Here is a 17,991-nt window from a genome sequence, read left to right on the forward strand (position 1 = left end):
AATTTTGCTGTGTGCAATAAGCTGCTTGTTGCAACGCAGAGGATGATTGAATTTTCAATGATGGATATAAGTCAGGGAAAGTACTGCCTATTCTTGTATTTCCCACTCGACTCTGCTGGTCAGTTGAACTTCTCAGTCTTAAAACAAATAAAGCCTTGCCACTAATTAACTGAGGCTTTTAGGAGAAGACAAGTGCTTGTACAAGTACTTGTACTTTGTGCTTGCTGATGCTGCAATAATAAGATGGATCCTCCAATTTGATAGGGGGGGAATAAAGGGGGACATGAAGGGAGGTGAGAGTTGTTGGTGGTATCACCCTGTCAGCAACTGATATGGAAAGAGAAGGCTATGAATCTGGAGACATTCCGGAGATAGAAGGCTGTTTTAATTAAATTTCTTATGTGTCAAAACAGAGAGTGGATTCCAGATCTCAGGTTATAAGGACGATAGAACAGAACTAGGGATAAGTTAATTTTCTTTATCTTTAAAACATTCTGATTAGCTTGGTGGTTAAAGCCAATCTAAGGATTCGATGTAGAGTTGTGTGTCTGCATGTCAACCATGGAGATCGAGGCAGTGATTAAATGTCCAAAAACTTGTAGTAGGTTAATCTGAAACCTATAGCCACGCTATGCCCCTGACTACATGATTGATTAATGAATAAATTATTCTAAATTCATTGGGCCCTACTCTGAGTTCTTCATGTTTATACAGCATTGTGATGGAAAGCACTTTATAAATATCTATTATCATTATTATTGTTATGACCTATCTTATGGTGTGTGCGCCTGTGTTGTGTACTCACTGTAACTGGTGTGATGCTAACTCTTGTGAGCATTTGCTTAACCAATCTATAGCGGTCATAGAGGGGCTTCACCACCAGTCGTTCTTCTCTGGTCACCTGGGAACATGAGACCAAAGTTAGAAAACTTTTTGGGAAGTACACCAACAGTTACAAACGTGTGAATTATTTCCTCAAGTAGGAATGTATTCAGATCCAAAAATGAAACCTGAAATCCATTTCACAAGTCAACTGCAAGACTGAAATGACACAGGCTTTAACTAGACGGGATATACATGGAAAACCAGATAGCTTATAAGTGTCAAGTATATGCTACTGTAGTGACACACAACTAAAGATGCCGCATACAAGAGAAGACACAAAGAGGATGACAATAATATGATGGAGAAACAGATACTGGAACACTGTACATTGTAGCATAAACATGCTACAACATGCTTCAATCTCAGCTGGTAAGTGGGTCACATTTGAGCATCCGAAACACCCTGTCTGGCCCACCTGATACAAAAAAAAAACTTTTGCCATGGCCAGATTTCTCAGAAAAACATTCAGCATTAATAAGTAAAATTTGATTTACTGGTCGACCATGCAGGCCTTCATAGTGCAGTAGGTTCTTCTGAAGGACCGTCTTCTCACAGGACAACTGCTCCTTTGTCATTTTCTACAGAAAGTAGGACACGTTATTGACATAAATCTTTCTTGCCTTTTTTTATCACGTCTTCAAGCCAGCAATATCTCACCTTAATGTCATCGGGCCAACCGTCTTCCTGTCTCTTCCCTTTAACCCTGCGCTGGATGAGCTCCAGTGTTTCCTCCCTGGTTGGATGCTGACCCTTGACTTCGCCCGAGGCATCGTGGGCGCCTTGGTCCAGAGTGGAACCAAAGCTCTTGGGAAGTGTGTTGCTCCGAGGACGAGTCTGGGGCCCGAGCTCACTCTCAGCACGGTGTTTAGCATCTGAGGGGCAGGGATAAAGCGAGTAGAGATAAAGTCATGATTGGGTACAAACGAAAGCACAGAGGTAAGAAATGCCTCATTAGAATTATAGAAAGAGATAAAAAGACACATTTGAATGTGAGCCCCCTTTTACACAGCCTTCAAGTCAGGAATTCGGGGCTGGTGTAACACCTCAACATCACAAGAGGCAGTTACAGCACAAGACTGAGGCCTGTGAAAAAGGGATAGCTGGTACAGATCATCTGATTCTGTTATGTCTCATCACACCAACTGTACCGATAAGTTGGAAAGGTGTTTAAAGTCACACTGAGGGGCACTGCCATTATTTATTTTTGAGGAAACAAGCAAAGTGTCATAAATTTGGGCTCCATTTTAGGGGTTGTTTTATAAAGTCTCAGTGTAAAAGTGGCTTCAGGCAAAGTTGGACATGTTTCACAGGTCTGTCATCATGCACAAGTTGAATAGTCACCGTGACGAATGAAAGTCCATCACCATAATAGGAGAAAAAGAGCAAGTATAGACAATACACAGTCCTTATATGGTAACACAACACCTATCAAAAAAAAACAAACAAAAAAAAACAAAAACAGCCTCAAACAATGCAAGCAAAAACCTTTTCCCCCTACCATTTAAAAAAAAACAAATTTTAAAAATAAGGACATTTAAAACCCTGTAAGGAGACAGATGAGAGCATCCCTCTGCCTTTAGGCTGACAGCTTGCAAAAAATATGACAGAAGTAATTGCATTCTGTTGAATCTGTGTAGATTCTCAATCATTCAGGTAATGGACAATCTTCAAATCTGTCAAATCTTATTGTGACAACTGGACTTAGTTTTTCTCCTTGAAGATGTTTCACCTCTTATCCTGGTGGCTTCTTCAGCTCAGAGGCTTCTTCAGTTCTGAACTAAAGAAGCCTCTCAAATAAGAGATGAAACATCTTCGAGGGTAAAAAAAAGTCCATCGTATGCTGTTGTTTCCTAAAAAGCACAAAGGATTTCAGCGTATATATAGAGGATGATATATGATTAAAATAATTTCATCTCAGATATGTGATGAAAATAAAGACACTAAAACTTGGTTTTATGAAATCTTAAACAACTCAAAGCCATGACAAGTCTTTTCATACAGAATGGATGCATTTCCTAAACAGACACCTTAACATTTCTAATCTGACAGTGACTTCTCTGTGCAAACATGCGGTTCCAACAGAAATTTACTAAAATAAGGATGCAAGATGCTCTCACAGTGCCACTAGATTTTGACTTTCAGTAGGGTATGTATTGTCTACTTACTGAGTTTTTAGTACTTACTGAGGTGATACGGTCTAGAGTTCAGGCCTGAGTAGGGGTGGAGTGGGGGGGTAAGTGTGTAATGCGGAGGGGAGCAGATAGAGGAGGAGGAAGGGACATGGTGGCGTCTGTGTGAATGGAGCAAAGCCTGGTGCCTCAGCGTGCTTCTGGGTAAAAGGTGATGCTGGCGTCCTGGTTGGCCGATCGGTCAATCAATCAATCAATCGGTCGTTGGGCGATAAAGGGAGGGAGGAAAGCGGAGAGTGGTTTCTCATGTTATTGCTGCTTTCAATTTTGATTTGAAACAGAGAAATGTTTCGGCCACTGAGTTCTCCAGAAAGGAGAGCTATCACCTCACATGGAGGAGGTAGACTGATATTGTGGGTATTGTTCAGTATGATGAAACAATGCACAGATCGAGGCGGCGCCTCAAAATGTGAAAACCAAGATTTCTCAATACCATCTTTGTTTGTGTTACATTCTGATGGAAATAGGTTTGCATTCTGAAACTATAAGCAGTACAAGAGGTCAAGCTATTGCATAATATTTTCAGGGATTAATCATGAAAAAGTCGTTTGCAGCGTTTAACCATACCGAACTATCCCACAGGTAATGAATGTGGTTCACAAGGACGAGCCAGCACACGGTTGGGTGGGAGCCACGCATGTGAGAGCCATATCAACCCCGGGTATGTGTTTGACTGCTTGTGTGATACAGCAGCGTACATGCAATGTTGTTACAAAGGTCAAAAGGTTAGGGGTGGGGAGGGTCAATGTTACCAGCATGGAATATGATGGCACATACATTCTGACCCCAACACAAACACTCAGACGCAAAAACACATTTAGAGGGAAGACACTTAGAAGGAAAAGAACATGTAATTCTACCTTTGATCTGCCTGCGGATCTTTGTGAGGTCGGTCATCCACTTGAGGACTTTGGGGTTAGCTGCCTTGTCTCCATGAGAGGGCTATAAAGCAGGAGAACAGCGAATATCAATACAAGCTACAATACAAATTGGGCAAATCACAAAAAAAATTTAACATTTAGGACATAAATCTGTGTACAATTTAACTCTTAAATTGTTTTGTTTTTTAAGAACACAAGTTAAGAAACTACCAAGGAAAAAAACACTTCGCTATGAGATTCATGTGCATCTGAGATATACAATGGGACAAAATGTCACTTTGTAATGGAAAAATCTGTCATATATAACTTCGCAATGTCATTCTTACCTTGTAGTTCCTCTCCTTCTCAAACTGCTCTTCAAACTGTTTGATTTTCTTCTTAAGGTGCTGAAGCTTCTTGGTGAGTTGATGGGTCACTGAATCTCCTCCTCTCATTGATTCTTTGGAGCCAAATGATGCTCGTCGTGGTCTGATGTTGCAGAAAATACAAATGTGGTATTAAAATATTAATATTAGGCAATTGTTTACCATACCTTGCAGCAATGCGAGACTTTACCGCTGTGCTTTAGTGGGGGATGTGGCATCTGGGTCCTGTTGGAGAAATCGTTGGGCGCTATGTGCACCAAAGTCAAGGAAACGTCGCGCAAGGAGGTGAGGGTGAGAACGGGAAGAAGACGGGGAGCTGCCCTGTCCTTCCTCCCCGCCTTCCTCCTCCGCATCTTCCTCTAGGGGCAGCAGAGGAAGAGGGACCATGCGACCAGCCAGCGGGGAGAGTTGAGCCTCTCCGCTCTCATTATCATCCTGCCAGGATTTGTAGGCAGGGACGGGATCTGAGAGCGAAAAGAGAGAAAGGGGAGAAATTTAAGAGGGGGGAGTCAGAGAAAGCTGAGGGACGGCTGGGGAGGAAGGAAGAAATGTAATCAATGGCTAATAAGAGCATTGCACAAGTAGTGTTTATTAGGCAGACAGACACTGCCATGGAGGAAACTGTTGAGTCGATAATATTCTTCTTTGGCGCCCTGCTGACTCATGCTAAACCTGATTAATCATATCTTGCCTGTCAGCGCTTTTTATATGAGATGAGTAATGGAAGGAAGGGCAAGAATGAGGAAGAGTCAGAAGGACAGCAAGACAGGAGGGGAAAATCAAGAATCTGACAATTCTCCAATTCAATTCTCCAATTAAAGCTGTGGCAAAAGGGAAGTACTAAGAGGAGTCAAAGAAACAGATTTGCTGTGTCATAAAGGAAAGAAGAGTGTTTTTACATGCAAGAAAACACATCGAATAAGCAGATTTAGATTAAAGCTTTCTTCACAAAACCAGCAAGCGACCAAAAGAAATGACCTAAGAAAAAGAACCAATCAAAGAAAGGATGGCTGGACCGGTGGATGGATGGGTAGATGTCAAACTACTTACCTTGGCCTTCCTTTTGCAGGTGCATACATGAGAAGTCTATGGGAGGGAGGTGGAGATGGGAAGGAGGTGAAGCTGTTTGAATGGAAGGATGAGACGGGAAAGAAGAGCAAGAGAAGGAGGGACAGAAACAGCAGAGAAGATGAGCTGTGAGGTCCATGTGTCAGAATCTCACTCGCAACATTCATTCAGTGGAAGTTCAATCGACTTTTGGGTTTTATCAGCGTTTCCCAACTTGAATGAAAACATTTCTAGGAATGTTTTTGTGGATCTCGACTGTGGAAAACATGTAAAGACATACAAATATGAAGATTGGAAAGATTTCCCTAAACTAAATAAACTGAAATCAGTTCTCTTTTTCTTCCTTCTTTATCCCTCTCTCACAGCATGTATAGAGTGGACAAAAAATAAACAGGCCATATGTCTGGGGGGAAAAACAATAGGAACAAAATGCAGGAAAGCATAGTCTTCACAAATTTTCTCTTGGTCACCATTTGTTGTTGATCCAAAAATAAATCAAATTTAAGTTTATATCAAACAAATCCATGTGATGCTTCTCCTGTAACATAATAACTTAATGTCAAATACAATTCACTTTTGTCAGATATTTATCTGATGCGAGATACAAGGGTTTGAGTACCTTCCCATTGGTTGTCAGGAAAGAGCTGAAGGTGGGAGGCATTGTCACTATTTGATTGGTGTGGTGAAACGAGGTTCCAGTTGGTTTCGCTGGTGTTGGCATTCTGGTCACATCTCAATGAACCCGAGTCCTGGGGGAAACACAAAGACAGACGAGTCAGAGTAAGAAAAACAAGGATGGAGAAACCACATCGTCAGATAAAGAGCTTTTTCAATCGCATGGAGCAGAGAAAAGAACTTGAGATGAGAAAAGGAATAAAAGTGGAAGAGGTAGGCAGAATGTACTTCTAAAAACAACATAAGATACTACTACATTACTATGATATATTATTTTGTAATAATTACACAGCTTATGGTATCAAGTTCCTCCATGGTGTCACAGGGTTGACTGTCCTGCCTGAAGAAACAAGAAATGACAAAATTCAGTTGTGTTACAGTTACAGTTAACAAACAAAACAACATAAACACATCCTTAAATTGCCCAGGTAGAGTTTAAACTCAACTTAAAAGTGTATCCTTTTATTTTCTTTTTTACTAATAATCTATTCAAAAGTACTTAACACCTGCCAGGTCATCTAGCTTTTAACTCCGCTTCAACGCCTCTATTTACAATAACAACTTATTTTATCTATGGACAGTGATTGAACTGATGATTTTTTTTTCCTCCAGATTTTATAAAATGTTTGGAATCCTTAAACATATGTGTGGAAACGCTGAACAGAAGCTGAGAGTAAGTGCTTCTGCTTCCCAAGGCACAAAATCTCTCATTTGTTGCAAACTCTATTTGACGATTGATTGCACAAATATGAGGATTTTATAGGTGTGAAATGCCATACTGACGACAACGCATTAACCATTAACCCGGGGCTGAGGAGGGGTGACAATACGACATGGGTGTAAAACTTTACGAGCATGGACAGTACGTCTCCAGGTGTGTGTGTGTGTGTGGCTCTACTTTAGATGCAGCATAATAATGAATAATGAACTATGACCATGACAGCATGTCAAAGTGATTTGAGAGGTATCAGGTGATTGCAAGGAAACCAACACTAATTTTGTTTTACATGAGACACAAATACTGTTCCACCGTGGGAAGGGAAGGCCAACAGCGGGCTGCAACAATGTTCCCCCATTGCTCAACCTTTGATTCAAATCTAATAACTTGACTCGTCACCTCTCTTGAATGTGTTTTATTCAAGATTACATATGACACTGACACTGGCCTGAAAGCCAGTCAGTTGTCCTACCCGGCAGTGTTGATATTATTCTCAACGTCCCTGACAGCGTCTGCATCTAGGTCCATTCCTGAAGTCGGTTCCGCAGCTGCACCAGAGTCCAACGAATGCTGGAAGAAACCAATACATGAACATGGGATTACGCTGGAGCAGGAAGGAATGAAAGACCAGTGCAAAGGACATATGTAGAAGAAAAAGGTGTGGTATGACCAGGGGAGGCAGGAGATTAACAAGTGGAGGTAGAGTTTCCACCAAAAAGTAAGAAAAGCAAAAGCCAAAAAAAAAAAAAAAAAAAAAAAAAAAAAAAGAAATTGGATTAACAATTTCCTCCAAGTGTCACAAATTTAACTAATAAGTGTAAAAGCTTTTGCTAGACCCTGTAAATAAATACTTCTAAAACAAGCTAACTGACTCACTACTTTCAGTGTCATTACCTCATGATTTGAAGGCAATAATACCAAAACACTGAATGTTTCTGATCCATTTTATCACAGCGTTATTTGTGAAATGTGACCACTGTTGTCTCTATTTGCCACCCCAGTAAAATCCCAGCACTTGTGGGAGTCAGAATAGAACAAAGATGAACTGTTCTGGTAATATCAAACATTCCCTTTAGGAATGAACCAATGCTCTGTGACAGGAAACAGGTCAAGTATGGGAAGTATTCTGTTGTCCTGTCCCACACACACACTGCAGAGACCCAGACCAGTGTATGTGTGTGTTTGTGCGTGTCTCCACTGTGACCAGATTTCAATTTCAAATTCTGTACGAGGGGAAGTGCTGTGTCTTTCCCATTCTAAAGTCAAACTGGAAATGCAACAATGATATCAATGATAATAATAATAGTAATAATAGTAATCATCATCATCCTCCTCACAGCTGTCTCTATCAAGCCTGGGTATGGTTTCCTGAAAGTTTCTTCCAGTCAAAATATAGTGGTTATTCCTGTCAACTCATAAATGAGAAAGAGAAGTTCATAATCTGGATATGACTATTACATAAACATTGCTCTGCAATAACACATTCCATTATGGATCAATAGAAATAAAAGTGCAATACATTTTGTATATCTAGACGGATATTTGAAGCTCAATCATCCATTTGCAGAATGACATTTGAGTTACATGTGTTGGAATGTACCACATACCTGTCTGCCTTTCAGGGTTTGCTGTATGTGCTGCTCTGTAGGTGTGAGCGGGGTCTCCCCATCAACATAGCAGGGGCCGTCCTTCTGGTCGACTTTTTGCTCCTGGTCACCGCTGCAGCCTTGGTCTGGTTCACTACAGAAAAACAAACATATCTTTTTTTTAACTGAAACGAATCATGAAGTAAACTTTGAATCCAATGTATGATTTTACAGATTTTACAACACTATACATCAATAGCCAAAGAGTAGCCTGAAATAAACCTGCCAAATTTAGGATGTTGTTGAAGACGTTTCCTCAGTTTTGAGCGCCCACATATATCTGTAACCTTTGGAGATCTTGTTTCACCTTGGAGGAGACAAACCTACTGACAGCTGCTCAGCTGAACATACACTGTTTGTGTCCTGACATCTCTGTTAAGAAAATGTTTGCTGGTAACCCAACCCACATGACTGCTTATTGCATTTGTGCAATGTTCACTATTGCAAATATGTTTTGAGTAAGTCTACTAATATCACTGTTAACAACTAAGGAATCTCTGTTTCTGTCAGCAATTGCACCAAGGAGCACTTGATTGATGGCAAGGACAATTAAATATGATTTATCCCATGTGAAGTTGAATCTCTTTTTTGCATTTTCAGTTTTAAATATTTTCATATATTAATTCTCACCTTGGGCTGTCATAACTACCGAGGTCTTGTTCGATAGTTGTCTTCAGTTCAAAGAAATGCTGCTCCACTGCAGCCCTAATGGTTTGCTCAATTATCCTGGAAAACAAACAGATAAAAGAAAAAAACAATCATAGACGGTAATCACTGACAGGACGTCCGAACAAAAAACAAAATCCATGAAACAACATTCCCTCATAGGTAACTTCACAAACAGCAATGAAAGGAGCTCACAGACTTTACATCAGCTGTCTTGAATTGGTTTTGCCCATGCTTATTCTGTATTGATGGAACTCCACACAGTAACATGTCCATCACTGGCAATTATAAAATCATTTTTGAATCAAAATGTGTTTGTGGTAACTGAATGCATTAGAATAATTATCAGTTCCGTTCTCAGTTCCAAAGTGACGCAGGAAAACTGAGCCTATTCAAACTGCAGCCAATTTGGTAAATAAATAAGAACATTTGAGTCTATACATTTTGCATGGTTATTGCTAGCACCTTATGTAATGAATCCTTGCCAAATAAAAAATAAATGAGAAAACAGATCTTATTAAACTTTACATGAAATATTACAACATGTTTTTTACAGTGTGTCTGTATTCATACATGCACTATCTAATACCTAAAAAACAATCTAAAGATGCTACTGTATTACCACAACAAGCCAACCTCTAAATTATCTTGTATTTATACAATGCAAATATGCCTTTCTAACCTTTCCCAAAAAACATCTTTATATTTCCCTGTTAAAAAGCTATTGGGTAATCTGTCAAGTGTAGCCACTATCTTCTCTTTATAAGCACAGTACATGTGGCATATTTACATAGTCCCAGAAGCTTGATTAATTGTCTGACCACCATGTAAGGCAGATTTTTATTTCTTAGTCAAGGTTTGGCAGCTCCATGCAATAAGCATTTCATATTTGTAATGAATCAGGTGTTTTGTGGAACGAATTATAATTCAAATTGGTTTTCTTTCCATATTAGGTAATTTAACATGGGGTGATAAACTGTCAACCTGCTCCTGGTATTAAAGGATTAATATTATTCAAGGTGAACCTAAGGACAAGAGAAACAAGGAAAGGAAAGCCTATAAAAGGTAACCACAGCCACCACACTCTGACCATGTGACCATTGATATGTAACCATGGATCTACTAAGATTATAGGTTTAACCATGTTCTTGTCTTCTTGCTTATTCTTGCTATGTTTAGACGGAGGCTGTAGAAAAGTGAGATTAGATCACCAAAAACCCCAGATCAACAGCACTCCTGAGTGGTTATACTGAATTAAGTTTCAAGTACCTATACATCACTCACATTTTTATTATCCATATTTTTTTCTATATAGATAAGGCATCTATCTACCTATAGCATTCTTCAAATCCCCAGTATAAAGGGTTTTCCAAAGGCATATCTGGTCTTTGCCACATGGAAGGAGAAAAAAATCTGAACCATCCGAATTGGGTCAAATGGACTGTGCAGTGTCAAGAGACTCAACGAATTTGGAACTGATTGTAATGAGTAAACATTTTAAATACCTCGTAATACAAGTTGGAGCAAGTGGAGGGAAGTTTTAACTAAGGTGATATGAGTCAAAAATCTGGTTGTTCTCAGAAACCTGGAATTCATCTGCCTTAAGTCAGGTTAACAAGGTTTTACAGTAGGCCCGAAGAGAAAAAAAAAAAAAAAACAACATTGAATTTTCTCTTTGTGTATACAAAATGAGACATATTCTTGATCATAGAAATATGTATGAGGTGATAAGATCATAACTGGACACTTTTAGTTTATTTAGTTTATTTTAGTTTTATATTCTTGGGGGAAAAAAAAATTGATGGTGGATCCCTAAATATTAGTTGTAGGAGGACAAAGAAAAGACTTAACATGATTACAAAGGTTCTTGAGACAAATAATAAGAACCTATGTTTTTGTGGAATAAACTGTACAAGTCCGATAACCACCAGTTTCTTATATTTGCTGAGCGGCGTAAGAGAAAACACAACCGACCCAATATTTTTTCTTTTCGGTGGTTCATGGGGAAGAGCAGAATGAGTTTGTGGAAACATACTAGACTGTTTGATACATATCAGCCGACCCCACACACAGCCATAACTAGCCTATTCATTATTGAAGAATAATCAATAGTGTCTCAACTTCGCTGTGAGGTCAAGGAGTAAAAGCCTAGAGCAATGTCCAAAGTCTGCTTTGTTATTCATGGAAGAGTTGCGATGGTGCTATGAAACCTATAAAAGTCAAATAGGAACTTTCTAGGTTAACACATCCTTAATTATTCCAAAAAATATAGTTCCAACATCTTCTGTTGGAATGAAACCAGGAACCTTCTTGCTATGAGTCTTGAAACACGAACCAACATTTTGAAGAATGTGAAAGAATGTCATCAGTTCATGTATGAGTCCATCAGAGGGACAGAACAGGTTGGGTGTTTTGGAGAAAAGGTCAGAGACGCCAGACTGAGATGGTTTGGTCATGTACAGAGGAGGGATAGTGAATATATTACTAGACGGATGCTGGAATTAGGGCTGCCAGGCAGGAGGTCTAGAGGAAGACCAAAGAGAAGATTTATGAATGTAATGAGAGAGGATATGAAGTTGGTTGGTGTGAGAAAGGAGGATACAGAGACTAGGATTATATGGAGAAGATTCATTTACTGTGCTGACCCCTGAAGGGAAAAGCTGAAGTGAAAAGAAGAAGGAGTAGTCAAAGAATGTTATCAGTGACTAAAATGTCTCAAATTGCCCTGCTTGAAAGTGATCAACTCATAGAAATATCATGTGGATTCACACAACTAAGGATGACAATGGAACATCCCTTTAATGTGGCTACAACTGTTGTGGCCATTTTATCCAAGTGGTATATGTTTGTTACTGCCCGATAATTTTAATCTAAAAAAGGAGAAGCATTCGTAGCACATCCTGGTAACCAAAGTGTGGAAATGATTCACATTGTTGTATGCTGCTAGTTGCAACTTTTTGTACACGTTTATACTGATTTTATATAATTTTTATTGTCTTTATCTTTCTTTCTTTTTTATTATATTGCATATTTTTAGATTTCTTGTGATATTATATATCATACTGCTGCACATTCTTATAAACTACCACTATCTACCTCTTTGCTGCGTGCGAAACGGAAATTTCCCCACTGTGAAATGATTAATATTCTATTCTATAAAATTATACAATCACGCACAAGGTCAGCTATATAACCAATTAATTTATAGTGACTGAATGAGGTGCTAAAGCATGCTTGTGTACAGTACAAGTATAGCTGATTGATGTTTGCTGACTTTTAATTTAGGTTAGCTGTATTTTGCTGGAAGCAGAAATAGCCTCAAATCCAGAATTCTTTTTTCTTTGTAGATTGCTAATGATATGTTGTGTTATAGAGGAAAAAAACAACTGTAATCATCAACAGTCCTCCAATAACTGACACATTTTAAATAATCTAGCACTAAGCGCCCCTGTCAATCACACAGGCAAAACATTTAACCAATGAATGGTTTAACAAGAAACTAAACAAAGAAAAAACTTCTGAGGTAATCATCACCAGACAATGTATATCTTGCCCAATATACAGTATGCCACAGATTGACGGACAATAGCTTTTATTTTTTAATGATTTTCTGTTGCCATTGATTAAAATTATGTTGACCACCGGGGCAACCCTGCTATGTTGTTTCATCTCCTTGTGCTATTGATACAATAAACTGGAGGGGAATACTACTGAATTTAAGTTTTCATGATGTTCTCTGAGGCCCCGGGGTTGTTTTCAGCTGCACGTCTTCAGGTTGCAAACTCAAATTGAGATAAAACATCACAGACAATTTTTGTTTCTGCGGCACGCAGTGAGAAGCCTGACAGTCATGTGATTGCCGACATCCTACCCGTGAAGCCCAAAAAGCACAAAGGCATGCACAGGACTTCACTGCTCGGTTCTCTTTGTTCAACACTTCCAAACTTCTTTTTTCCTGTTAACCCTCCACTGCCTGCCCTTCTAAATATTTATTTTATTTTTGTCTCTTGAGAAAATAGTCTTACGCACCTCATATTTTGGGTTAATTTAGTCATTTGTACTTTCCTCCCTATGAGCATTTCATCATTTGCTAAAAAAAGGACCAATATCTCTGCCTCATGCTGATGGTTTTAAAAGATAAGGTTACCCTGCATTTGCCCAAAAAGCTCATCTTGAGTGCAGGGGGAACAAGTCCTGCATTTCAATTTAGGACAGACTTTATTTAAAAATTCTTATATATGTATATTTAATCAGAAAGTTATATTTAACAGTCATGTATTTGGATCCAGTCCATTCAGACTGTTAAGCAAATGTAGCATTTCTTTTTCAATTCCAAAAGTGAATTTCTATTATTAATTTCTTGTAAATTTGTCAATTGTGAAACATTTCCAGGAGTGTTTTGTGAAGAATCTCAATCCAGTAGGTTTCATTGTTACACTTCTAGTGGAGCAAAAAGCCAAAACTCCATGTGCACAGTTTTCCCAATATGAAAAAAATCAGACAAGTGTCACGGTATGTTGGTTTCAAACAAGAAAAAAAAATAAAAATAAATAAAATTCAATCAAACTAAGCTCTGACTGTGGGACTGCATTTATGCACAGAAAGCCAGAAAAGTGTGACCCAATTTCACAGTGGTGGGTGTTTTCTCTGCATGCTGGTAACATACATACTTACATGCCTTATCAGATACTAAATGATCATTCTATCAAGAAGCACAAGTGTGTGAATCAACACTTTACTGCGTTTCTTGGAAATTGTATGATTGTTTTCTCGTCTGGTTGTTCTGACAATGCATATTAATAACAGTTGGTGGCTTACTCAGTATGTTTATTTCTAAATTTAAGATTTAAAAAATGTAAAGACTTTTCAATTTGTTTCTTAGATAGTCTACTAATTCTAATTCCCATGTCTTTCCTCCCATAGTGCAAAAATAAGCAGCAGGTTAACTGGAAAAATTATGAAAATTGCCCTGCAAATGTGCAAATGAGTGCAAATGAGAGTGACTGGTTGTTTGTCTCTATGTGGCCCAGGGATTGACTGGCAACCATTCAAGGGTGTACCCCACCTCTCGCCCAATGGCAGGTGGTATAGGCTACAACATCCCTCACGACCCTGAGTAGGATAAGGAGTAGACAATGGATAGTTTATCTTTCCTCCAGGTCCAATATTTTAAGGAAGCTTGTCCATGTCCACAGTCATGATTAGGTTCTGCTTTGAACAGTATGCTTTTCAGTGTGGTTTTCTGAAATAATTCCTCTACTGATGATTTGGAGAAAGTGTGTGTCTGGACTTACTCAGCAGAGTCAGCAGGCAGCATGGATATAGGAGAGAGGTGGGAGCTACAGAGAAGAAGAGAAAAGGAAGGCATAATTAGAACATCACATGGGCTAAGACTCCCTTCCTGGACGGACAAAAACTGACCTTGGAAGGAGTATGTGTGGGTGTCTGCCAGCAGGAGTAAAAACACCAAGAACAATGACAATTATGGTAAAATGATGCTCAATACATAAAATACATGCATGATTACACAACGTCTCAGTCAGTGGCACCACTGGAGTTGGGTGAAATGTTATTTTGGCTACAAAGTACAAAACTGGCTGAGCAGATCGAAGATTGTGTTTATGTGAGCAGATATTTCGTATTTGATGTTTCTCTCTAAGTAACAATATGTGCACTTGTGTGCCAATGAAACAGGAAGGAGTCTAATATTTGTCTGTTGATTCAGCAGCCTGTCCTAAAAACATTCACACTGACAGGAATGCCAAGACTCCAGATTTATGTAACACCCGACAGACACAAAGCAAGGTCGTTTAAATTATAGCCAAGTGCAGAGGCCCACTAAATATATATATACATATATATTGTGATATATATATATATATATTGTGATAGTGTGTTGAGTGTGTGTAACTGACTTGGATAGTCAACAAAGAACAGCTGACTGACACACACACACACACACACACACACACACACACACACACACACACACACACACACACACACACACACACACACACACACACACACACACACACACACACACACACACACACACACACACACACACACAAGTAGGATCTCATCGGATATATCTATTCATCCTGAATAATTGATGGCTGACCACAAATGTTTAAGCCTCCATACTTCATATCTTGCCCTCCGATTCTAGTACGCTACTTTCATCACCCTGCCCTATCTGCTGTTGTTCCTCTTTATCATGGCATTTTTCATGCTATATATATAGTCTCCAAGTCCTTTGCAGTGAACTGACCTTAAAAAAATTTAAAGTTTTATGAAAGTATAACCCTGACACTAAATGTGAAGGAAGACCTAGACAAACACAGGTATTGCAGAATGATCAAAAAGCTTTCTAAGTATACAAGTGAAAAATAATGTGATAATGAATTGTGAATACTATCGATTAAAATTCAGGACGGCTTGCTTTTCTCATCTGGTCTTTTCTAGATGATCGACCATACATACTTTGATGTTATTCATTAAATCTCTCCACAAACTCCTTCATTTTACAAATATTTTTGGTTCTGATAATCCATATAAGATTGTAATCTGAACATGTTCTTTATATTGTGTCCACAAACTGCAAACTGCCCTTTCGACAGGGACGGCCTATTTGTAGGCCACTTGCAGCCGTAAGTGCTCCTTCAAACCACTGATAAAATCTGACAGGGGGGTTTTTGGCTGTGCTGCACCCTAAGGGACTAACCCTAACCACTGGGTGGCTACAGTTTGAATAACACATGCTGATAGGGTCTTTGAGGATGTTATACAAGCTTCATGTGCCCAAAGTAGAGATAATGTATGACCTTACATCATTATGCAACCGAGAACCTGTACTAAAAAATAACTGTGGGGGTCTAGGGGTTGCTAATGCACTCCTTGAGCTCCCAAAGCATCCAAGTGGAGCTTTAGATAACCTTTCTGACAACAGAAGGTGCCCAAGGGTTTATAAATGACAATCTTCATAGGGATCTTCTGAAAATATAGCTCCTGTCAAGAGCACAATGAAATAAAGAGAGAATCAAAACCTAACCCCTTGGCCTTAAATCACAATCACTACAATAATCAAGGATGGACGTCAGACGACTGAACTGGCAAATACATCAAATCTTAGAATATCTCTATTTGATAAAGCACAAATATGGAAAGTAGAAAAAACAATCACGAGTCCAGCTTCAGCTTGTACTTAACATAATGAGTTAAAAAAAACTGTGTGACTTTTCTATAGCAATTAAGTCTCATATTTGTGTGTTTATTATATGGGTCAGAATATTGACATTTGTTAATGGGTCTCCATTATTTAACCCGATTGGTAACAAACTGTATAAGTAAGTATCTATTTCTGTTGTAACCTTCAGAAAAGTTGCTTCATGTGCAAAGATGCCAAGAAACCATAGACAGATCAAGGCTCAACTTTCAAAAGTACTCCAAGTAAGTCGGATGAGATCGGCTCCAGTCTCTAGGTTCTGCTGCGGCTGCTGCTGCTTTGGCCAAAGACAGATAAGGCCATAACGACAAATCACAGTCACACTATGTCCTAAATGTCATTTACATGGAGAAATATTTCAAAGTGACAATTTAATGTATACAAATTCTGATTAGATAATACAGTGAATAATTTTCGCTTGAATTGTTTTTAGTTAAAGGACAAAACTAGAAGCTATTGATGTTGTTACACTGTTAACCACTGATAGTAAACTTGATAATAGCTTTGTTTTAATTTATCAGCTCGAAGCTAGGGTCATCTGGTGTGACAACTGGTTGCTGTTCTCGTGCCAGATTCACGCAAATCACATTTTAGATAATCTGCAGTCTGCTAACCAGATCCATCAACATAAGGACAGTGGGTTTATCTCTCAAGGTGGACCAGTACAACCAGAGTTACTGATGCACTTGTGTCTTCATTTTAATTGTAACTTGACCCTGGGTTATGTGAGTACTCATGAGATAACAAATGCCATGACACTAATCCATCTATTTAACAACTTGTGTATTTGCTCAATTTATTTTTTTGGTTTCAGTTAACATTGTCCTATGGTTTCATGCTATTTTAATGGTCCTTCAATCATGGAAATGACGATGGGTTTATAGTGGAGGTTGAAAAGAAAAATATAGAGTTGTAAATATAAATGTTATAATATAGCACCTACAGAGCTGACACAACCTTCTTATATAATCAATCAAATAACAATAGAGTCTACTGTGTGAGTACCTATACTATATATATATATATATATAGAATTGGCTAAATTTGCCGTATTATCGTCTGACTCATTCCCACTGACCTCAGTTTTTAAATGGCACAAATATCTCAGAACTATATCTGATAGTCTGTGGCTAAGAAACTAAATTCAATTTGCAACAGAGAAATTCAGTCCTGTTGGTGAAAATACAGGTCAATGATAGATTTACTTTACTTATGAAAAAGCTTTTGAGTTTGATTAGACAAAAGTGTGAGAATGTGTAAAGTGAGTCTGAGGTTACTTGTAATTCCATCAATGTTTCTTACTCTGCTGTGTCCAAGCTGGAATCTACTGCTGCAGTCAACACACTCACACAAACACACACACACAAAGCAAGCACATACAAACACACGCATGCACACACATAAACCCATCACATAAAAAAGCACCCTTCCCTTCAGTCACTAACCTGATCAGACATACTAACACTGTCCCTTTAATAACTTCTGTCCACATTAAACAACCCTGAAACATTTCATAAATTCACCCTCCCCCAAAAAAAAACACTCAGGGAATCAAAGTATTTATCTTAAATTGCCTCAACACCCCTTCCCACTGCCACTGAAACTGGGTTAAAACAAACCGCAGTTTCAACATAGAGTTGGTCAGAGAAGAGTGTTTGTATACAGAATTT

The 17,991-nt window shown here is 38.7% G+C and overlaps 1 protein-coding gene across 4 annotated transcripts in view; it reads right to left on the reverse strand.

Moving 5' to 3' along the window:
- Window positions 1–17,991, reverse strand: part of fam13b (family with sequence similarity 13 member B) — a 44,724-nt gene that overhangs the window by 4,852 nt on the left and 21,881 nt on the right. Inside the window, exons 7-20 of one of the 4 annotated variants that reach the window (XM_086157964.1) lie at window positions 14,388–14,432; window positions 9,058–9,153; window positions 8,389–8,521; window positions 7,254–7,351; window positions 6,352–6,403; window positions 6,008–6,137; window positions 5,371–5,442; window positions 4,511–4,784; window positions 4,282–4,423; window positions 3,935–4,016; window positions 3,069–3,239; window positions 1,543–1,757; window positions 1,380–1,463; window positions 806–901 (exon numbers count right to left, since the gene is read on the reverse strand). In XM_086157964.1, coding sequence (XP_086014090.1) covers window positions 806–901; window positions 1,380–1,463; window positions 1,543–1,757; window positions 3,069–3,239; window positions 3,935–4,016; window positions 4,282–4,423; window positions 4,511–4,784; window positions 5,371–5,442; window positions 6,008–6,137; window positions 6,352–6,403; window positions 7,254–7,351; window positions 8,389–8,521; window positions 9,058–9,153; window positions 14,388–14,432 — 1,690 coding nt within the window. The remainder of the gene's footprint in view (window positions 1–805; window positions 902–1,379; window positions 1,464–1,542; window positions 1,758–3,068; window positions 3,240–3,934; window positions 4,017–4,281; window positions 4,424–4,510; window positions 4,785–5,370; window positions 5,443–6,007; window positions 6,138–6,351; window positions 6,404–7,253; window positions 7,352–8,388; window positions 8,522–9,057; window positions 9,154–14,387; window positions 14,433–17,991) is intronic. The other 3 variants (XM_086157965.1, XM_086157966.1, XM_086157967.1) reach the window with 3 other exon arrangements.

The sequence above is a fragment of the Fistularia commersonii genome, chromosome 13 (genome assembly GCF_037954325.1).
Source record: "Fistularia commersonii isolate RoL2024-O1a breed Wild chromosome 13, RoL_Fcom_v1.0, whole genome shotgun sequence".
In the NCBI taxonomy this organism is placed as follows: domain Eukaryota; kingdom Metazoa; phylum Chordata; class Actinopteri; order Syngnathiformes; family Fistulariidae; genus Fistularia; species Fistularia commersonii.